The sequence below is a fragment of the Schistocerca piceifrons genome, chromosome 2 (assembly GCF_021461385.2).
Source record: "Schistocerca piceifrons isolate TAMUIC-IGC-003096 chromosome 2, iqSchPice1.1, whole genome shotgun sequence".
Lineage (NCBI taxonomy): Eukaryota > Metazoa > Arthropoda > Insecta > Orthoptera > Acrididae > Schistocerca > Schistocerca piceifrons.
This window is the reverse complement of record NC_060139.1, coordinates 886,871,808-886,895,695: the sequence shown is the minus strand read 5'-3', so window position 1 is coordinate 886,895,695 and position 23,888 is coordinate 886,871,808. Positions and strand designations below refer to the sequence as shown.

Genomic DNA, 23,888 nt, shown 5'->3' with positions numbered 1-23,888 from the left:
GTGGAGGTCATTCTCCCTGACGTCTCTCTCGACTCCTCTTCTGCGGCGATGGAGGTTGATGTCAGACTGGGGCAATCATCTCGCCCCAAAACTGAGCCTCCACCTGTTGTGGGCTCTCCTCCCCAACAGAAAGTGAGAATGAAGGTACTCCCACCCTGATAGATGGCTCACATTATACAGTGGAACATGAATGGATTCCGGGCACATGTGGAGGAACTGAACCTCCTAGCACGGCAACGCCCCCTGTGCTTGTGTTTACAGGAAACGCATTTAAAACCATCTGATGCTCCTGTACTAAGGGGCTATACGTCATATCGCAAAGATGACCTGACTGGAGAAAGGGCCAAAGGCGGAGTCGCTGTGTTTGTCAATAATGACCACCACTCCTCTGCCCTCCCCCTGGATACTGACCTGCAAGCAGTTGCAGTTGAAATTTATTCACCTCGGAGGCTTACCGTTTGCTCCCTTTATTTACCCCCTCTGGATGCAATGACCTTAGACGCTCTCACAGATCTTATCGACCAACTCCCCCGCCCATTTCTTCTCCTGGGAGACTTCAATGCCCATCATGTCCTGTGGGGCTCCACTTCTCTTTGCGCTCGAGGTCGAATTTTGGAGAGCCTCCTAACATCTCAAGTGTTGTGCATACTCAACACAGGTACTCCGACTCATTTCTCTACTGCTACAGGGTCATTCTCAGCCATTGACCTATCTTTCTGCTCTCCAACCCTCACCGACTCTGTTCACTGGGAAGTCATTGACGACCTTCATTCCAGCGATCACTTCCCTATCCGCATTCATCTCCTGAATGGTGTATCGCTGGAGCAGCGGCCACCATCGTGGATGATTGGCAGGGCTAACTGGCCACTGTTCACTCGGTTGGCTGTCTTTGACCGCCACAATAACGTACAGGAATGGGTGGATCACATCACGCTTGTGGTCCATCATGCTGCTGACCTGTCCATACCACAGTCTTCTGGCACTCCTAAGCGGCGCCTTGTGCCTTGGTGGACAGAAGAGTGCCGTTCAGCAATCCGGGACAGGCGTGCGGCTCTTCGCCGATTTAAATGCCGCCCAACAGCGGTCAATCTTACCGCCTTTCGAATCGCGAGAGCCAGGGCACGGCGTGTCTTTAAAGAGAGCAAGAAAAGGTCATGGCAGGAGTTCCTGGACTCCATCAACCGTTCCACTTGTTCCACAAGAGTATGGGAAGCCATCCGGAGGATTTCCGGTAAACATAGCCGTTTACCAATAGCTGCTGTCCTGAACCAGGGATGCCTCCAAACGACACCCAGAGCCATTGCTCAGACGCTGGCAGAGCATTTTGCACAAAGTACTGCCACTAAAAATCAGGATCCAGCGTTTCGTCGCTACCGTGCGACTGTCGAAAGAGCGACCTTGGACTTTCGGTCGAACAGTTTTGAGGCCTACAATTCCCCTTTCTCCATGTGGGAACTTGAATCGGCACTTACTGAGACTTCTGACACTGCACCAGGTTACGACCGCATCCGGTACTCCATGCTTCGACATCTGCCAGCGGCGTCAAAGGAAATCCTCCTCGAATGTTTTAATCTCATATGGCAGACAGGAGTGTTCCCCACCTCGTGGAGGGAGGCAATTCTCATCCCTCTCCTCAAACCAGGAAAGGACCGCACATGTCCCGGTAGTTATCGTAGTATTGCCTTGACAAGCTGTGTCGGAAAGACCATGGAACGGATGGTTAACCGGCGTCTTGTCTGGCTGTTAGAGACCAGACAGCTCCTTAGCCGCTTTCAGTGTGGATTCCGAAAATTTCGGTCCACGGTCGACAACCTGACCCTCCTAGAGGCAGCTATTCAGCAGGCTTTTCTCCGTCAGCATCACTGTATCGGTATCTTCTTTGATATCAGTAAGGCATATGATACTACTTGGAGACACTGTATTCTTGCACAAATGTATCAATGGGGCTTTCGTGGCCGCCTCCCCATTTTCATTCGGTCTTTCCTGTCTCAGCGGTTTTTTCGGACCCGCGTTGGTAACACACTGTCTGATCGCTTTGAGCAAGAGAACGGTGTCTCCCAGGGCAGTGTTTTAAGCGTTACCCTCTTTGCCATAGCCATCAACAGTATAACGTCTACAGTGAGGAGTCCAGTACAGTGCTCCTTATTTGTGGACGACTTTGCTGTTTTCTGTTCCTCCTCCAGTGTTGCAACCGTGAGCCGTCAGTTGTAGCTAACAGTGCGGCGGTTAGAGGAGTGGGCTGCAAAGACGGGTTTTCGGTTTTCTGCCGAAAAGTGTGTTTGTGTTCATTTTAATCGTTCTCGTCATCTTTCTACTTTGCCTGCCTTGCATATGGGGGATACTGTACTACATTTTAGAGACACAGTGCGGTTTCTGGGCCTAATTTTTGACTCCAGGTTGTCATGGCTGCCACACCTACGTGATTTGAAAGCCAGAACCCTGAAGGCACTGAACATCCTCAAGTGCCTCAGCCACAGGTCTTGGGGCGCGGACAGGGCGCGTCTCCTACAGTTTTATGGAGCTTTTGTGCGTTCACGGCTGGACTATGGGTGCACAGTATATGGGTCAGCGAGGCCATCTTATTTGCAGATCCTTGACGCTGTTCACCATGCTGGGATCCGACTGGCCACGGGTGCTTATCGGACCAGTCCCGTACCCAGCCTCTGTGCTGAGTCTGGCGAACCCCCACTTACCATCCGCCGACAGCTCCTGCTGGTGCGCCAGGCTTGTAAGTTTCTTGCAGCTCCCAGATCGCCTGCTCACCATCTTGTTGCCCATCCACCTCTGGACCGCCTTTTTTCCCGCCGTCCCCGGGCTACGTTGCCGTTTGGGATCCGTGTGCAACGTGTACTAGAGTCTCTCGGTGTGGAGTCTGTACAACCCCAAATCCAAGGTTTTAACCGCCTGCCACCCTGGTTACTGAAGAGGCCCGGAGTGATTTTAGGTTTATTGCAGTACAAGAGAGATTGCACTCCTGCCACCGTTTTTAATGCAGCATTTTCTGCCATTTTATCTGAGCACCACGACTATGTAGCTGTTTTTACGGATGGGTCGAAACAAGGGGATTCTGTTGGTTGCTCAGTTGTTTTTCCATATCGTGTCCTTAAGGTCCGACTGCCTCAGACTTTTACTGTCTTCGATGCAGAATTGTTTGCGATCTTGCGGGCACTGGAGCACATCAGACATTCTTCCTCTCCTAAATTTCTTGTCTGTTCCGATTCACTCAGTGCCCTTCTCTCATTGCAACGTTTGTATCCGGCAGACAAAATTGTCCAGACCATCCAGGATGCCCTCCTCCGACTACAGCGACTGGGGAAGGTTGTAGCTTTCTGCTGGGTTCCGGGGCATGTTGGCATTGCTGGGAATGAAAGGGCAGATCTCGCAGCCAAGGAGGCGTGTCTCGCTCCACAAGTATCTCAGTGTGCTATCCCCTTGCACGCACTCACCTCGCTGTTGAGCTCACGGGTCATGCATCCGTGGGAGGATGAGTGGCTGGAAGTGACTGACAATAAGCTCCGTATAGTCAAGCCCACAACGCGTGTGTGGTGTACTTCCTTTCAGCCCCGTCGACGGGACGAGGTTCTCCTCACTCGGCTTCGAATAGGCCACAGCCCTATGACGCACGGCTTCCTGCTCCGGCGAGAGGACCCTCCAATGTGTAGTGCTTGCGGCGTCCAGGTCACTGTGCGCCACGTTCTCTTGGATTGCGTTTTATTTTCTGACCAGCGGGCCACGGCTGACTTGCCAGCGGACCTGCCAACTCTTTTAGGCAACACTCGGACGAATGTGGTTAAAGTTTTAAAGTTCTGTGCCATGTCAAATGTTTTTACAAAGATTTTAGGGAGAGGATTTTAATTTGCTCACTGTGTGACAAGCTCGCCCATATTCTATGTAAGTAGCCCGCCAGTGACAATTTCAGTGGCATTCTTGTTGCTATGTTTCCCCTTTCCTTAGGTTTTACTTTCCCAGGTAGCATTTTCCTTCTTTTCCTGCTTTGTTTGAGTGTGTGCTGTAGTTTTCTTAGGTCTGTCCACATTTGTTTCTTTTAAATGTGTGTCAGGGCGCTGATGACCTCGATGTTGAGCGCCCAAAAGCCCCAACACACCACCACCACATCCCTGATGAGACGTTTATACGTCTTCCAAGCGAATCCTACCTATCTGTAAAATGTATAACTGTGCTTAACTACTTAATGGACTCCCGACTGCTGTAAAAGGTCCTGTCACCAGACGCCATATATAACACTACCACTACTATTTTAATGTAGTATATCTTTACCTAAATAACAGAAAACCCTGTGTCGGTGTTGTCACATATACTATACCCCGAGGGAACAAATAGTCCTGTTACGGGAAAAGCCACGTATAGCCCTCTTACTAAAATTTAGTTTAATTTCCAAATAAAGTACGCTATGGGAGGATAGTCCTGTTAATAGGAAAAGCTAATCAATAGAGTTACCCTTTTTACAGGATTTGACCGTGTGTTGTGTCTAAGTAAATCAGAATATTAATTTCTTTTCCTAAGATCTTACCCAGCGGTTAGATAGAAATGCAGTATAATTGATATGATATTGAAGCTAGGACAACTCAGTTGATTTCTTGGTTAAAAACATGTACTAATAGTCGCCAGCCTATCGAGGCAATGAGACAGTGAAATATTGGAAAAGCAGAAGTATGAATTTTTCTTACTTTCCTGCTACTGTTTAAGTTGCTTCTTCAAAAGTATTACTCCACTTAAACAATGTTGGACTACACCCTTAAACATTAAGTTTTTAAAAGAGAAAAAGTCCAGTAGACAGCTTCAAGGAAGCTAAAAAAATTTGGCCATTCAGAAAATTTGAACATTCAGAAAAACACTTTCCATAATCAACAAACTTAAATACTAAAATACGTAGATCCTAAAGTGCACACTTTTTATACTGAAGATTTCACGAGAACCTCTTTCTTATTGGGATCTATTTTCAACAGCTACTATTCTTTGAACTAACTCTGTATAGTCATTTAACAGATTCTAGTTACTTGGTTACACTCTGTTTGAACATTATGTAAGCAAACTTTTACTATAACACTTTGCAGTTGTTAATAAAACATAAAAAACAATTTAAATGGTGCCTCTTTATATAGAATTGGCACCATAAGTCTGTAAAATAGGATACTCGGATTAATCAAATACCAGAAAGGAACCCTATGTGTATGATTAGGATTAAATAAGAGGGTGAACCAGTTTCTTTAAAGTTTATGAACCATAATTAAAACCCAGTTTAAATTAATGGTTCACTCTGTACAAAAGTAAAAATACGAAATAATCTTATCTGGTGGCTGTAGGCTTGGATGTTGCGAACAATTATGACAGATACACTACCACAGTAAGTCCTGCAATCATATCGCTGTGTCAGATGCAGTGACCGAGCGGTTCTAGGCGTTTCAGTCTGGAACCGCGTGACCACTGCGGTCGCAGGTTCGAATCCTGCCTCGGGCATAGATGTGTGTGATGTCCTTAGGTTAGTTAGGTTTCAGTAGTCTAAGTTCTAGGGGACTGATGAGTTCAGATGTTAAGTCCCATTGTGCTCAGAACCATTTGAACCATTTTTTCATCTCGCTGTATCGGTTTAATTTCTCTTCTTGGCGGCGTTCAATTTTACATACAGTAGCCAAACAACTCGCGGCTATGCAGTAAGCCGTTTGCAGTCTTCATCCGAGGCATTTTTGTGCAAATTTGCAAGCAAAGCTTCTCCTACTCCACATAGGTGTTGCCTCAGTCACTGCTTCCAACAGACTGAGTGGCTTACTTCCCGCGCTTGTCCTAGGCAGCGCGCAAATTCACCCTTGTCACTTTTTCCACCCCCCATAGCCACTTTCGTTCCAAACAAAAGCATACTGGCTTTTACGTGACACCTATTTCTTACATTGTTCCTAAGCGTGACCATTTCTTAAATTGTCAGATTTTCATCAGCAGGAACAATTTGTACATACACATATTTTTAAACACAAAAATGTCATCAGAACTCAACATTGAGCTCCTAGAATCACACCGTGACAGTCCTGGCCTTGTGACATGGCGCATTATCTTGTTGAAAAATGCCACTGCCGTTGTGAAACGTGATCGTCGTCATGAAGGAGTGTACATGGTCTGCAACCAGTGTACCATATGCCCTGGCTGTCGCGGTGCCTTTCACGAGCACCATTGGAGTCATGAATGCCCACGGGTATGCTCCCAAGAGCATACTGGAGCCGCTGCCGCTTGTTTCCATCCCACAGTACAGGTTGGTTGGTTGATTTCTGGGGAAAGGAGACCAGACAGCGAGGTCATCGGTCTCATCGGATTAGGGAAGGACGGGGAAGGAGGTCGGCCGTGCCCTTTGAAAGGAACCATCCCGGCATTTGCCTGGAGCGATTTAGGGAAATCACGGAATACCTAAATCAGGATGGCCGGACGCGGGATTGAACCGTCGTCCTCCCGAATGCGAGTCCAGTGTCTAACCACACAGTACAGGTGCTCCCCTGGAAGATGAGGGATTCCTGCCCTCCCACCGGCATGTTGAAGAAGATATCGGAAACCATCAATCCATGCAACTCTCTGTCACTGCGGCAACGCCCAGTGCAAATAGTCACGGGTCGATGTCATGGTGTTAACATTGACACATGCATGGGTCGTCGGCTGTGGAGGTTGATCATTAGGAGTATTCGGTGCACTGTATGTTCAGAGACACCGGTACTACACCCACTATTAAAGTCTGATGTTGGTTCCGCCACAGTATGCCGCCTATCCTGTTTTACCAGTCCGCGCAGCCTATGACGTGTAACATTTGTAATGTGGGGTGGCCGCCCAACCCCACGGCCTCTGGACGTGGTTTCACTTTGGTTTCGCCACATCTTGAAGACACTCATCGCAGCACACTGTTCGACCAACTGACAAGTCGTGCAGCTCCCAAAATGCTCATGCCGAACTTCCGCGACATCACAATCTGCCCTCTGTCAATCTCAGATAGATTGCACGCCTTCCCCACACGGAGAGGACATACACTGATACTACGTGCCCCGTGCTTGTGTCTGACTAGCAGTCATTCCTCTCCAGGTGACGCTGCAATCGCCTGGGCGGGTTAATATCGATAGTAGGTCAGTGGTCATAATGTTCTGGCTGATCAGCGTTGTGCAATACCGAATATGTATAATTATCAGCTAATATAGTGAGCAACAAATTTTTTTTATTAATGGCTCCAGATGATGTGTATTATGTTTCTCATTTTTTCTCTTAATATGCAGAGAATGCTAACAACAATACATGTTACCGCGCGTGCATTGCTTATTGTTATTCCTGCCATTGCAAAACTTCTACTACTCAGGATTACTTCTAAGACCCTCAGTTCGTCTTCCGAAATTGTTTTAGTTCGACTACTACATAACTTCCTCCAAGTTTTGCGCAACTTTTGGAATATAAACAGTTCAGACAAGAAGGGCATAGAAACTTTTGTAATTTCGTGGTATGGAGGAAAGTTAACCATTAGCTCGTTAGATGGTTTTACTAATAAGGAAGTTCTGAATCGAATTATGGAAAAAAATTATTGCACATCTTACCTAAAAGAAGCGGTAGATTGATAGCAGACATCTTGAGGTATAAAGGAATCGTATGGATATGTTAGTAGAGAGAAGTGTGTTTGTTTGTTTGTTTGTTTGTTTGTGTGTGTGTGTGTGTGTGTGTGTGTGTGTGTGTGTCTGTGTGTGTGTGTGTGTGTGTGTGTGTGTGTGTGGGTGGGTGGATGGGGGGCTTGGGGGTAGATCGCAGAGTAAGATCAAGACATGAATACGACAAGGAGGTCCAAGAAGGTTGCAACAGTTATCCGGGGTTGACGAGACTTGAACAGGATTGAGTAGCATGGAGAGCTGCATCGAGCCAGTTCTGGGACTGAAGACCAGCAATTACAACAATATAAACAGCCTGAAAGTCTGTTTCACAACAGTACACGAATTTTCCGAAATTAGCCTCGTATTTGAGCCTTTGCGCGAAATAGTAATTAGACATCGATTACGTTTCTTAATTTTATAAGAAATGTCGATCCATACCTTTACTAACAGATAGTGTACCTGAATATGGTATGATGATGTGACGAGTTGAAGGACATGACTCACACGTAGCGCTGTTGACTGGCACTTGGTCCTTAATACCGGAACGACTTCCGTTATTCTGCCGTAAAGGCTGAAGTATCAGTCCATACTTCGACAAGCAGTTATCATCGGGAGCAGAAGAGTTGCTCGTTTTCATACACATTTCATTATTCTTAATCCTAGCTCAAACATAACACAGGCGTGTGAAAAAGGCACACAAAGCAGAATAATTCACAGCGTATGCTGTGGTCTGATTCACTTGACAGTCATTTCCAGTGGCACATGAAGAAGCTGTGTAAGATAATGAGAAAACTTACGGTGTGTAGTGCCTTACTAATTGTGTTTCTCTCTAATAATTATTGTTTCTCTCTAATAATTACTATTAATTCTAGCCCTCAGTACTTTCTACCTAAATGCTCATTCTAATTTTGGTTTCATTTGCAGATGAACCCAATGCACCAGATTCCAACCATCAACGATGGCGGATTCTTTTTGTCTGAGAGGTATGTTCACTTACATCTTATTAATGCCATATTGGATTGGTTATAAAGCATAACTCGTTTAATTGTACTTTTTGTTGAATTGATTTGTAATATTAGTAACGAATTCATATGTGGAGTATGATGTGACTTGTGCTAGTATTTGACATTACTTAAGTGCTCCTATCAGCGTTATTGAAATTACGTATCGTAAGCGGCATTTTCCATTTGTGATGAGTGCATTAGTTACATGGACCTATTTCAGAATGTGCTAGTACGTTTGATGTATGAAGCTAGTATAAATTTTGATAGCTACAGTCTCCTAATATTTTCTTGAAAACTGTAGTAAGTATATGAAGCTTGAAAGATCTTTTATCCATGGTTATTTTGTTTGTGTTGAGTAGCATTGCCACTGTACAAGTGGTAAAAATTTTTAAAAACCATTTATCTGGTTATAAAACAAATATTGCTGATAAAGAGATATATCGGTGCCTAATAAAACTCCCTAAAGGACTAAGTTGAAGGATTAAACCTTGGGGGGGGAGGCAGAACTTCATTCACCTTTTATTGAGACAAAGTTTTATTCATGTAAACAATTAAATCAAAGATTTTGCCAAATGAATGATTACCAGATATCTAAATAAGTTTGCCATTTAGACATTAATTGTGATACAGATACAGTCAGTAATGAGAAGAAACTGGGATTAAATAACAGTTCTCTGAAAGTGTATCGTTACAGTGATTACTAGTTACATATGAGACCACAGTAGCCGATTGACACTAATGCAACCTTCATGGGATTATTGGACCATGAATAACAGTAGAATGATAGGATCAATCATTATAGATAAAACGGCAGAAGGCAATTGACGTCAATACAGATTTTTGAGATTATAGTAATGCGATTACAATAAAATGCTTTCAATGTTAAGTGTCTCGAAGACTAGACTGAAGACAAACTGAACAGTGATAAAATCGACCAACAGGCATTAAATGACACACTTGTCGGCCGGCCCAATACTTCGAGCTACACAAGTCTCAGACCGACACTGTCTCACATATACTCCCTCAAACTGTACTAACTTTAAAACAGGTAACTGGTACTGAGTGTACCTGGAGCATAAACGGAACGTTAAAGTCCACTAAATAAGAAAGACGCACAAGGGCCCGAAGGCGTAGGTCAAACTCACAACACTGGCTCAGAACTACAACAAATCGTAAGAAATTGTTATCCAATAAATTGCGCGTCACACTACAATAACGAATACGCTACAACTTAAACTCCTTAAATAAATAATCCTACCCTAATGAACCCAAGCCAGTGCACTTAGAACAATAAAAACATCAAACTAGCACCAAAACACGTTAAACAAATTGTCACTGCCTGCAAACAGTAATCAAATCACACTCAAACCCGAGGTATTTAAAACAAGCAATTCAAATCACACTGACATAAGATCACGTCAAGGAAAGGCATAAAAGGATAAATTAGCCTTACAATACTTACACGTCCTTGATGGACCCAAACATTCATGACTCCACAGAAAGATCTGGTGCAAAGACCGTACGTTGGTGCATCGATTTGTTCAGTGATACACCGTGCTTTCTCAAACAGACTAAACACTAAGATTAAGAAATAATACACAGTGAGCCCCAAGATTTAAATAATAAACCAGATTATCGACGCCATCTGACGCTAACACAAATTACTACAATCAGATGTTTCGTAGAGGCGAACCACAAGAGAAATTGTACACAAGGTTCCGTGACTGAAAATCAACCAGCAACCTGTGTTAGGTTTATCACACTTGCAACACGAATGGGAGACAATGTCTCACCAATGACGTGAATATAATGATATCATCTTGTTACGTCAGTTGAAGTCCTTGTCCAGCAGCATCGGAAAGGTAGGTCACGAGTCAGGAACTTCAACATTATGCATCGGCTAACGACCACCAAACTTCTTCGCTGCACAGTCGATCCAAAACGCGCTCAATACAGGCAGCGCCGACCCGAATGGACGTCTTCATATTGACAGAATTAGCCGCCAAGGTAGCCGCACGTTCGTTCGGCCGATCCTCTCTCGTGCTCGCAACCTTACGACTACATCACGAGCGCCGAAAGGGTACGATCTCTGGAGGAGAGTCGATAGGACGAAAGCTGACACCGCACACTTGCCTTATGGAGAGTAAGGTTAATATCTTGTATAACCTGTTACTTTTCTATTCGGCCTTTAATACAACATTTTACACTGCTTTACTTCTCATGATTCATTCTACATTGTTACTGAAAAATGAAACTTTTACACACTTTTGATTATTCATTTTATTTTCGATAATTTACATTTTCCTTCAGTTGGTGCATTTATTTTCAGTCTGTTGAGTGAGAAATATATTTCAACGTTTTCGTAGAGAAATTTACTCTTACAGTATATAATTTAGTAAGTAAGTAATAGGAGTACGACTTCGCACAGCTGACAGTGAAGACAAAGGAAGGAGTAGTGAACCTTATTAAAATCGTTGTCAGGTTCTATAGCACAGCCATAAATGATCATAGGTAAAACTAATACCAAAGATGCCAAAATAAGTTTTTGAGTGAATGTTCATTAAAAAAAAGTACTTTTGGTTTTCAAGGTTCTGTAAGGTTTAACCACAGGTGGGAAATAAGAGCAAAATGAAATGCGCTCCAAAGTACTGAAATATGCAGAGGAAATTACTCCTCGCATCATTTGCTTGCTATAAACGTACATAAAGACGGCAAGGGATCATTTGAAGAAAAGAAAAAAATACTCGAAATTCTAAAATATTTGCAGTTACACAAAACAGGACCTTAGAAACATTTATAATATTTAAGAATTATTTTATCAAGCAATCGTGTCTGATTTTGTGTATTTCATGTTTCAGTCATGCAATAGTGACCTATTTAGCGGACAAATATGCGAAGAATGAAAACCTATATCCGAAGGACATCCTGAAACGCTCCATAGTTCACGAGAGGCTGTTTTTCGACGTCGCGCTTTATAGTAAACTTATAACGTTTGTGGTAAGCATTTATGTCTCATTTTTCAAGTAAGTCATTCCCTTTACCAAATAAAGAAAACGTAGACCAAGCAGATATTGTAGTTTGAGATGTGATGGTTTGGTAGTGTAAGGTGTTGTATATACAGGATGACAATTATTGAACTATAAGGAAAAAAAACGTAAATTGGTTACAAACCGGGCGTACACACACACTTTATTCAACATGTAAATATCCATACAGATATTCGGGTTTATGTTATGACATGTTCGATATGCCTGACGTCATTGGTGGTGACGATGTGGCCAGACGAATAGCTAAATTCTGCACGACCCGCTGAAGTGTCGTAACGTCGATGCTGTCTATGACCTTTTGAATGGATATTTTCAGCTCAGCAATGGTTCTGGTTTTGGGGTTATTACTACACATCTTATCTTTAATATAGCCCCACAAAAAGGGGTCGTATGTGTTCAGATCCGGAGAATATGACGGCCAATAGCGGCCCATGCTAGTCCCCTCTGGGTACTCCAGAGCCAGAATGTTGTCCCCAAAGTGCTCTCCTACTTCGATGCGGACGAGCTCTGTCTTGCAGGAACCACATCTTGTCGAAATCAGAGTCATTTTGGATAATGGGTATTAAATCTTTTTCCAAACCTTTCACGTATCGTTCGGTAGTCACCCAGCCATCAAAGAAAATCGCACCGATTATTCCGTGACTGGAAACTGCACGCCGCACACTCACCCGTTCTCGATCGCGAGATGCGGATTCTCAGTCCACCAAATGCGCCAATTTTGCAAACTAATGAACCCAACCAAATGAAAGAAGGCTTTGTCGCTAAAACAAACCAAACAGTGCATACTATTCCCAATCACACACCGCGGCCAACCGTGCGGTTTGAACTTCATAACACAAACCGTTCACAAGTTTGACGATTTTATTTCATATAGTTCAACAATTGCCACCCTTCATTTTCTTACTGAAATGTTTGCAAGACTAACTTCAGGTGACCTTTGAACTAGCAACGCGCAGTTAGAAATGAATATAAGTAAGAGGACTAGAAATAAAATACATTGCTTCGATGCAATTTTATTGATGATGCTTAGTGAAATATTGCTAACCAGCAAATAGAATAAGTCATTTACAAACGATATGACGGAGATCATAAAGAGGAAACAAGAACAGTTGAGGTGAATGTGAAGAGAATAGAAAAGAAGGTAGCTTAATCGGTAAAAAATTTGTTTCTGGCAAGCCTAACAGTTATCCAGTGGAGCCAGTTTGGCACAGGGAACCACAGCTGCCTTTAGGTCCCTTGCGTTGCACATGCTGAAACCGCCACGCGCTGCATTGTATCTACATCCCATATGTCAATCCTAGCGAATGCTGCCGCTCCTGCCACTGTTTCCCTAACCTCACATGCATTTAGACATATTACCTGGCAACTCACTCAGATTTTTAAGGAAAAGAAAATGCAAGAGGAATCACACCGAGTTTTGAACGGCCGACAACTGCAGCGAGAGGTGAGTGTAGGGGCCAGCTATCTCACCCTCCTTGCTCTGTCCGTAACTAAAAATGAGTAACACGGGCTATCTTGGATGCTCAGAGTTAATGTACAGTTTACGCTACATGTGGTCTGTGATGAATAATCAAAAGCATCAGCTAGCCAAATCGACAACCATATTCGTGTGTTGGTATATCTGGTCATTTTCTTAGTAGAGTGATAGCTGGTCGCATAAGCATATTTTTGTAAGTTGATGTCAGTTTCGACTGAGGAAACGCTCGGTACCCCAAACATAATCTATAGGTTTAGTTTCTTCCTCCTACAACAATCCGTGTCAATGTCAAAATCACTCCGTCGAGAGGTCGTGTGTCGATTGTTTTTCTCATAGGTCTGGAAAATAAGCTAATGATCAGTTGAGAATCACTGCACAGTCGAAGAGATACACTATGTGATCAAGAGTATCCGGACACTTGGCTGAAAATGACTTACAAGTTCGTGGCACCCTCCATCGGTAATGCTGGAATTCAGTATGGTGTTGGCCCACCCTTAGCAATGATGACAACTTCTACTGCCGCAGGTATACTTTCAGTCAGGTGCTGGAAGGTTTCTTGGGGATTGGCAGGCCACTCTTGACGGAGTGCTGCACTGCGGAGAGGTATCGATGACGGTCGGTGAGGCCTGGCACGAAGTCGGCGTTCCAAAACATCCCAAAGGTGTTCTGTAGGATTCAGGTCACAACTCTGTGCAGGCCATTCCATTACAGGGATGTTATTGTCGTGTAACCACTCCGACATAGGCCGTGCATTATGAACAGGTGCTCGATCGTGTTGAAAGATGCAATCGCCATCACCGAATTGATCTTCAACAGTGTGAATCAAGAAGGTGCATAAAACACCACCGTAGGCCTGTGCTGTGATAGTGTCACGCAAAACAACAAGGAATGCAAGCCCCCTCCATGAAAAACACGAAAACACCATAACACAACCGCTTCCGAAAGTTAGTATGGCACTACACACGCTGGCAGATGACGTCCACCGGGCCTTCGCCGTACCCACACACTGACATCGGACCACCATATTGTGTACCGTGATTCGTCACTCCACACTACGTTCTTTCACTGTTCAATCGTCCAATGTTTACACTCCGTACACAAAGCGAGGTGTCGTTTGGCGTTTAGCGGCGTCATGTGTGGCTTATGAGCAGCCGCTCGACCACGAAATCCAAGTTTTCTCACCTCCCGCCTAACTGTCACATTACTTACAGTGGATCCAGATGCACTTTGGAATTCCTGGGTGATGGTGTGGATAGATGTCTGTCTATTACACACTACGAAACCTCTTCAACTGTCGGCGGTCTCTGACAGTCAGACGAGGTCGGCCTGTACGATTTTGCGCTGTGAGTGCCCATTGTCGTTTCCACTTCAATATCACATCGGGAAAAGTGGGCCTAGGGATGTTTTTAGAAGTGTGGAATCTCGCGTACAGACGTATGACACAAGCGACACCCAATAACGTGACCATGTTCGAAGTCCGTGAGTTCCACGGAGCACCCCATTCTGCTCTCTCACGATGTCTAATGACTACTGAGGTCGTTGATGTAGAGTACCTGGCAGTAGGTGTCAGCGCAATGCACCTAATATGAGAAATGTATGTTTTTGGAGGTGTCCGGATACTTTTGATCACGTAGTGTATTTAACCTTTGTCGTTCCTTCCTTCTATCTCTTGATGAAGGACCTGAACCTCGTGAAAGATTAGCTACACGTCGGCACCAGGTTTCATCCCCTCTCGTCTTCGCATTTATCTTCATGCCAATGATAATACTAGAACATTACTACACATTAGAAGCCCTAATCACTATCAAGCTGATGAGTTATACATATCTTTTTCTATTGGTTAAACAGTTTGTTATTCTTTTCGTTAATTTTATTATTCAATGTCTGGTGGCACTTGCCGAGGATACAAGAAAATAATCTCACAAGGATCCTTATGGACTGTGCAGTGTCCCCCTAACGACGCACGCAAGTCACAATCGAAATCAGTTGTAGTTGCCACACACTTCTTTATTACAAACATATTGCTCATAATACAGTAATCATAATTACATCAAAGCTTGTCTTTCAACAAAAATCTTTTAAGATACCTTCTATATATCGTTTTGCTTTCAACCATTTACATTAATTTAAACCATGTCCACGGACCCATAATTAATTCAATATGACTGACACATAAATCACACCTACTTCATCACTTACATGGAAACTCTTTTATCCATCTTTTCATCACATCCAAGTTCGGAATTCAGAAAGACAGTAATTTTTTAAGGCTTCTTCGGCCAATTTTTCGTAAATTAAAAACAATATTCATAAAAGTATCTTTCGTAAAATATGACTGACTTTCTAGCCCAGATAAGAGTTCTGAGTTCGACAAACACCAATATTTTTAAGGTTCACTTGGGCAACTTTTCATTGACTAATGCAATGTTCATAAAATCTTGATTCAAAAAGTATGACTAACATAACTCACATCAAAGTTCTGAGTTCAACAAGCCCCAAAATTTTTAAAGTTTACTCGGCCAACTTCTTGCATATACCAGGTTCGTATGATTTCATTACCAGTCCGCAGCTCGTGGTCGTGCGGTAGCGTTCTCGCTTCCCGCGCCCGGGTTCCCGGGTTCGATTCCCGGTGAGGTCAGGGATTTTCTCTGCCTCGTGATGACTGGGTGTTGTGCGATGTCCTTAGGTTAGTTAGGTTTAAGTAGTTTTAAGTTCTAGGGGGCTGATGACCATAGCTGTTAAGTCCCATAGTGCTCAGAGACATTTGAACCATTTGATTTCATTACCTGACTATAACGAGAAGATCTTCCCAAGAAGATCTTTCACTCTACATGAGAATTAGTGATGGACGAGAGCACACCAAAAGGTTTTAACCAATACAATAAATACACAGGACAGGAAATGAAATAAAAAGGTACTCAGCTTTGCACTGCGATTGAGCTTCAGAAACCATAACTCTCCAGCCCGAGACATGGTGAAGTGGGCGGGGAGGGGGTGGTAGGGCTTTAAATATCACTCTGTCGCCGTGGAAGTCCTATCCCAGTTTGCTCACGTCAACCACTGCCAGTTATCTTCATCATAAAACACATCAGTGGCAGACAATATTCTGAGGCATGAGATACGCAATACTAAATGCACAACTAGTTATCAATATCTTTGTATTATATACGCCACAAATGAAACCAACAGAATAAACCTCCGTGACTTACTTGGGTAGTCATGGCTCTTAAAATTTGGTTATCCAATCCCTTAAAATCCTCACTAAAATAATGGTAGAATAACCTCGGCGCACATTTAAAGGCCAGATTATAATAATGACAACGGGTGGAATTGGAAAAATACTTCAGCGCAGCTTGGAACGCCAGACACAGACTTACGTACTACTTCTAGCTACGTATCTGTTTGGTGCCGTCGTTACACTTCCTTAAGTGTCGTCAAGGTATCAAGTGAAGACACGAAATTCAGTGATAAGCAACTGGAACAATTCCATATAGTTTACAGTACACTTAAATATTTAGTTAATATGAACACAACCCACCGAAGCAACTCGACGACTCCAATTCATTCGGCCTGTGTAACTTGTAACCAAGTCGACGGAACTTGGCTTTCCAACCTTGAGGAAATCCCCATCACCACTGACAGAAGATTTGCATTGTAACGACTAAACTCGCAATAGCGTCTGGGCACTCTCCTTCATCATGCCGACTCGGCATCTCGCCGTGCTGCATACAAACACAGTCCCACGTCACTCCACCTCACACTGCGGATACCCGCATACCGGCCAACAGCAAAGCGCGCACACTGCAGTTAAAATCCCCCGCCGCCAAAGATGTGAAGAAGACAAATAAGCATCCAAGTCGACTCAACGATGAAAAGACAATCGATGGGAACTGGCGCCAGAAACGCACCAGCTCAGATTGGTTCAGTTAGATATTCTTCTTATTTACGGCACTTGAATCTCAGTCTGCGGAAATCAGTTTCCTAAAGAAGCTCGATCCAATTTTCAAAAACACTAGAAACAATCGACTTTGACGTTTTCCGAGTTCTGTTGTGTGCAAAACATCGCAAATAACGTAATTAAATCGCTCGTAGCTGGTGCTAATAGCATCGCAACAGCATAAGCTGAGAGAAACGGTAAACCTACAAGGAAAGATACATCGAATATTTAGATAAGACAATGAAGTTATTTGCATCTGAATATACGTTATGCAGTTTCAGCACAAAATCATTGTGTTTGTGATATTGTATTCAAGGTCAATGTACAGAAACTCATACTGTTTGTTGCTGTTGCTCATTAAGAAGCAGCTTTGAACACAGCATTCTTGTCTCAGAATCACAAAGTCGCTGGTTCGAATTCTACTAGGTGCAGTGTTTTTTCAGACTTTTATTTGAATTCAATATTTATTAATAAATTGCAATGTTAATGAACAATACTGATGTGAATCATGATTTTAAAAAATTCTTATTATATGAAGAAAGGAGTACCCACATTGAAATAAAATTCGGTGCAAAGTAGGAAATATTACACAGAACTTGAAGTTTTTTCCTAGAGTTTACAAAAATACAAACAATGTTAAAAAGTAATTGCAGTATTACTAAAATGCTAAATTACTTATCAATATACTTTTTTATGGGGCTATAAATTATAAATTCATGTTTTATTTTGACTACAAATGATGTTTACATCAATATTTGATATGTAACATATAAATTTGATATGCAGTATGTATTCCAATAAAGTACCAGTATACAAAAATCTGGAATCAAACTAGTGACTTAGTGATTTCGAGACTAAAATGTTTCATGCTCAACCACGAGCGTTACTGTAATGTTAATTGAAGTGTTTTATACATAAAACACTCGTAATCTTTTCAAATTTCTATTTTGCCGAGTATTTTTTTGAATTGTCCTATACCTCTGTAGGAAATTTATGTTCGCGCACTGACGTTCAAGCTGAAAGAGGTCTATTAATACCACCTTTTATGTTATGTATCAATGTGCAACTGGTGGATCACTCACTAGCGAAGTTGTATCTTTGATTGAGTGGAGAAAATGCATGGCTAGAAACTGCACCAGGTTGTTTGGCGCAGAGTTTCAAGTAGATTAGAGCTATGATGAGACACTTTCTGTGGTGTCTGCCTGTAGCCGATAACATCGTTCTGCCGGCTGACGATTTTATAAGTTCAGACATTTTGTCTAGTGTGTTACTGAGGATGGCATTTCGAAGCTCCAGCACTCAGTTTTATTGATGACACCTTTCCTGGCCTTCTTTGGAATTGAATATTTCAGCATCGCTTGATTTTTTGAGAGCATCTACGTGACACATTTTCACGATTTGTGTATCCATGTGAGCAGAGTTAGGTCTTTCTTCAGTTCGAGTGTTTGCATCCGTACACGAGGATAAATTTATATTTTATATTGAGCCTCCCCAAAGTGCTATTCTTATTTCATATTACTTTCCCACTCTCTGAATAGTATTACAGGGACTTTAAAGCATATTGTGTTAATTTTCTGCTTTTTAGGATTATGTGGAATTGTACAATCACGTACTCTTTTATAAGACATTTATTATTACATACTGTTCATAAATTGTCTTGGGTGTGTTTGGAATAATAGCAAGAGTTAGGTCAAAATATTTCACGAATAATTTTCCTCATTAAGTCTTATTTGTCCTATGAACATACATTCTTGTTTGCAAAAGTGCTTACTTTTCCTTTGTTCATACACGCAGCAGTTACGAGAACAACTTATTTACAATGCACTGCCTACAGCAAAGTTAGTATTAATATATACCGCCTTCGGCAGTCCCACATTTTTACGATTTTATTTACAATTTTCGGCCATATGAGGTGAGTGCAAGTCGCAGTTAATTTTAAGATACGTGCCGTAGCAATGACCGATATTTTACTTTCAAATGTACTGTTTTCTCTTCAGTAGTTGTTAGAAAATACGGTGTGTGTTGAGTCGGCTACTGTGGGAGTCAGCACCGACACAAACAAGGAAGGAGAGAAGTTGCGACAACCGGTGCCAGCAATCTAAAATGATATGTACACAACATTTGCACCGGTTCCCGTGTGATCACCGAAGTTAAGCGCTGTCGGGCGTGGTCGGCACTTGGATGGGTGACCATTCAGGCCGCCATGCTCCTTTGCCATTTTTCGGGGTGCACTCAGCCTCGTGTTGCCAATTGAGAAGCTACTCGACCGAATAGTAGCGGCTTCGGTCAAGTATACCATCGTAACGACCGGGAGAGCGGTGTGCTGACCCCACACCCCTCCTATCCGCATCCTCCACTGAGGATGACACGGCGGTCGGATGGTCCTGGTAGGCCACTCGTGGCCTGAAGACAGAGGGATTTTGAAACATAAGATTTGCAGATTAGTAGAACACTTTCTTTCTAAAAGGGAAAGAAACATAACTCGTTATGAGGCGGCTTGATGTTCTTCCTGTGCCAGCTACATGTAATTACTTTTACACACTATTACTACTTGCAGAACGCCGGCTAAGATTCGTTTCGCTATTACTCAGTACTGATGCTCCCGAAGACTGCGACCGAACTCGAGGCTGACCAGCGATGGGCGGGTGGTTAAGTCAGCGTTGGCAGGGGTCTGTATTTCTGGAGATGTTGCGCTGTCTAGTCTTATCACTGGCACGTGTCAGCGCCTTCTTGATGCCGTTTCGCGGCACTGCGCTCTTCGGTGTACAGTCAGTGCTTTAGGACTGTACAGTGTACAATTACATCTGCACTACAAGCGTTTCTCCTACTACAAGGGGCGCATTTACATTGAAAAGTCGAATTAGTACAGCTGCAAATTTTGGTTACAATTTATTTTCATATAAGTCCACGGCCTTTAAATTGTTACGTTGCACTATGACAGTTTGCTTACTGCCTCATCTTTTTTTTTTTTTTACTAACGGCAGTGAGATCGCTGTGCTGTTCACTCATGAGGCAAACTTCATACAAAGGGTTATAGCTTCAGGCCATTAATATCAGTCGTAATATGTGTGCTCTCAGGATAAATTATAAAAGGCTGTAAGTATGAACGGAATCGAAGACGGCTTCGGCCGCGGTGGCCGGGCGCTTCTAGGCGCTTCAGTCCGGAACAGCGCGACTGCTACGGTCGCAGGCTCGATTCCTGCCTCGGGCATGGATGTGTGTGATGTCCTTAGGTTAGTTAGGTTTAAGTAGTACTACGTTCTAGGCGACTGATGACCTCAGATGTTAAGTCCCGTAGTGCTCAGAGCCATTTGAACCATTTTTTTTTAAGACGGCTTCTCTTCGAAGTCCCTTTGTCAGTCCAGTTATCAAATCCCATAACCACAATGTAGGTTCTTTCCCCTTTCACTCATTTATTGCATAGCCTGAGCCTTATCTGAGACTCTAATTACATTAACTTTTAATGAAGATATCAAGTCAGTTTTTGCAGAATACATCTGTCTTCAGAAAAACGAGCCGAGCGACGAATTGAGGGACAACTTAGTAGACGGCCTGGAGACTCTGGAACGCTTCCTGACCACCAACAAGTTTCTTGCCGGGGACAACTTAACCATTGCTGACTACTGTTGCTACTGTACAGTCACATACCTTGACGTAAGTAATTTCCCTCGCCACTAGAACGCCATGTTCTCTATCAGTATGCAGTTGTGGGGAGACAGTACCGTTTGTTTTACTCCTTACAGCTACTCCATTCTAAACTATTCTATAGTTTTCATGTTCAGAATATTCTATGAAAGTTTAATTTTTTTTTTACATTTTCCCAAATTATTTGTAATTGCGTTCTTTCTCAGACATGCAGTTCGTTTATGACCGCAAATTCGTGTAATAAATTATGCAGATTTTGAAGATAAGGTCTCAAATATCACATCAACCAGGTATTCACATTTGTCTTCTGTGACTCGTCTGCTTAGATAAAAGATTTTCCTTAATTTTATGTATTAGCATATATCCATATCTGTGTCAACTGTATCTATTTAAAAAGATTTATTTTAACCACAATGGCTTTTCAGGTCCTGTATTCTCAATTATAGGTGCAGTCACTTCCAATTTAGACCTCTGTTTTGCAGGTTTCTCCAGTAAATATGAAATGATTTACACGAAACAAGCGATCTGTCCGACTAGGAAAACAACCACATATTTTAAGCGCAAACAACATTACAACAACTAGGAACGGTGTTTGGGTACTAGTTGAAGCAGTAAATCTTGTTTGTTTCAGTGTAGAATTGGTTCAAAAAAAAAAACTTAGGACTTACAATGAATCTTACAGAATGCTGCAGATAGCCGCACGGTACATCAAACTTAATATCACGTTCCTTTTTCATAACTGAAGACTTTTCTCGTATACGATGGATATTTATAGACGAAAACTTACATTGATTGAGGTGCTGCATGTTGAAGACTGATTCAGTCTGTTACCTAAATATCTTAGGTATTTAAACTTCATTTTAGTCTTGTTGCAAAACGACTACACGTTCGAAAGTAAGATACATCTCTTTCACTTGCAATGTTACTTTATCAAATTTCTGTGGTCTACGTAGTCTTGAAAGCCATTGTCGATTATTTAGGGAAGACGGTATATGTTCCTTTAGTTGAAACAGTAAACTCTTGGAGTGCGGTTTTAGATTATTACGAATAATCACCACAAGCCTAATAATCTGTGCAGCATGCATTATAGCCGTAATCTTGGATACAAATGGATGTTTTGTGAAGTCTGGCTAACCATATCATTTCAGCAATAGATACTTCAGAGACCGAGTATTGAACTGTGTATATGTGTATTAAGTTTTGCGTGGCTATTTTTGTCATCTTATTATAGTGGTTAGGTCCTTATTCTCGTGTTACATCACCAAATCTCCAAACGCACTGTGTAACATTTGGTAAACTTACAATATCTCAGATGCTGGCTTAGCGTTCATGGTAATATGGTATCAGAGTGACAGCTTTATTGCGTCATTTCCATGAAAATTTGTTAGTCCACCACGTGGCACAAACATATATGGAAACATAAGCTGTAATTTTTGTAAGTGAAGATGAAAAATCTTCCTGAAATGTGATCCAGTAGACGGAGGTTTGCAGATTTTCGTCGCCGATGTGGGAAAGAGTTTTCTGATCTCCTCGGACATAAATTCTCAAAATTTGATAGCTGCAGCAGATGCTTATCTTTACGCATTAAATCAGTAATTTCTTTTTGTTCAGCAGTTAGTGAAGGAAATGTAAGGCTTTTAAGTGGAAGCAGAAGGAACTCATTATGCAGAATCGCTGAAGTATCAAAATCATCTAAGGAGCTTTAACCCGGAAACGACACAATCGACGATTATATAGTGCTGTTTGAAAATTACTTTGCGAACGCAGGCGCATTGCTACCGTGGACGGAGTTTTACGCCGTGAGCCAACTTCAGTTAAGGCATCGTGTTACATGTAGTCGTGCATTGCTGCCATTTGTGAACCAACCTCAGTTTCGCATTTGTTTACTGATTAACCTGCTTCTTTAGTGATGGGATACTATAGAGTCATGTAGTAACTCGTGTAAATCCCTGTATCATATTTGTTAGTAGTGGCCCAGAAAATGTTGGGTGAACAGGTCGGAGGTTGTAGTAGATAATTATTCAGTGAACCAGAAAATCCTTTCTTCATTGTGTTGTTTGAGGAGTACACTACGTTAGTTATAAAAATACGATGTCTAGTCGTCCGTTGACGCCTTGGCCTTCAGTAACATGTAGCCGCCTGCCATGGGCGCTGGTGAATAAATTCAAATTTTTCGTTAAGAGTACAGAGGAAGGGAATACCTATCATTTGTCAAAAAGAAATTATTATCTAACGCGACTGGACCTGTATTATAACATCACGAAACGTTTCTTTCCTAGACTCTGGTACTGGAGAGAATGGTGCTACGGACTTTAAGTAATTTTCGGGATCATTCCTTTTCCTGTTGGCATTTGCAGACCAAGCTCTTTATTTGTTAATCTTTCGATTTTTCTTCAGTTGTGAAATTTTTACACTATGTGACAAACACATTCTGTACTTTCTATTCTATTGTTTTTTGGGCGCAACGAATCATTTTAATATCAACATTTTTTGTTTATTTTTCTATTTCAGTTTCCAAAAAAGGGTAGACTAGACCTCTCGAAGTACAAAAATATCCAGAGGTGGATGGATCTACTACAGAAGACTAGTCCCTTGTTTAAGAAGTACGACCAGATCCGCGAGAGGGCGATACAAACATACTTGGAAGATGGAAAGTATTAGATAGCCCTTTGATTTTCTTAACAAATAAACCCTGGATCGTTGGAAATATTGTACTACTGTGCTGAAAAGTTTGAGCAATGCAACTGAAAATAAAAAGAATACAATAAAACTGTAAATATCTTCATATCATCATTAGTAAAGAATAATTACAGGTGTTCCAATTGTTTGTATGATGTTGTCAGTGCGAGTTTTAGAGTGGCGCCTGAAGTTGGTGGTACTGACGCAGTAAAAAGACAAAGTGATATAAGAACTATTTCGTTGACCCTAGACAAGACAGCGAAAGCATTCGACACGTGTAAAATTATAAGCACTTTTATGCACGAGGTCAGGTTTTCAGTAACTTTTCAGCGACTACCACTGAACCACGGATTGATTAGCTTCTCCAGGGCATGTGTTCGTTGTTAGCTGAAGTACGAAGTTATCCACAATTGTTAACCGGTAGACATAAGGACGAAAATAACTGGTTCTCTAGTGTGCATCATATAAACATCTGTA

The 23,888-nt window shown here is 42.3% G+C and overlaps 1 protein-coding gene across 1 annotated transcript in view; it reads left to right on the top strand.

The window, feature by feature from the left end:
- Positions 1-23,487, top strand: part of LOC124777203 (glutathione S-transferase 1-like) — a 47,374-nt gene extending 23,887 nt beyond the window's left edge. The window contains exons 3-6 of the mRNA XM_047252518.1: positions 8,547-8,605; positions 11,485-11,623; positions 20,595-20,741; positions 23,244-23,487. Coding sequence (XP_047108474.1) covers positions 8,547-8,605; positions 11,485-11,623; positions 20,595-20,741; positions 23,244-23,393 — 495 coding nt within the window. The 3' untranslated portion in view covers positions 23,394-23,487. The remainder of the gene's footprint in view (positions 1-8,546; positions 8,606-11,484; positions 11,624-20,594; positions 20,742-23,243) is intronic.
- Positions 23,488-23,888: the final 401 nt, after the last annotated feature.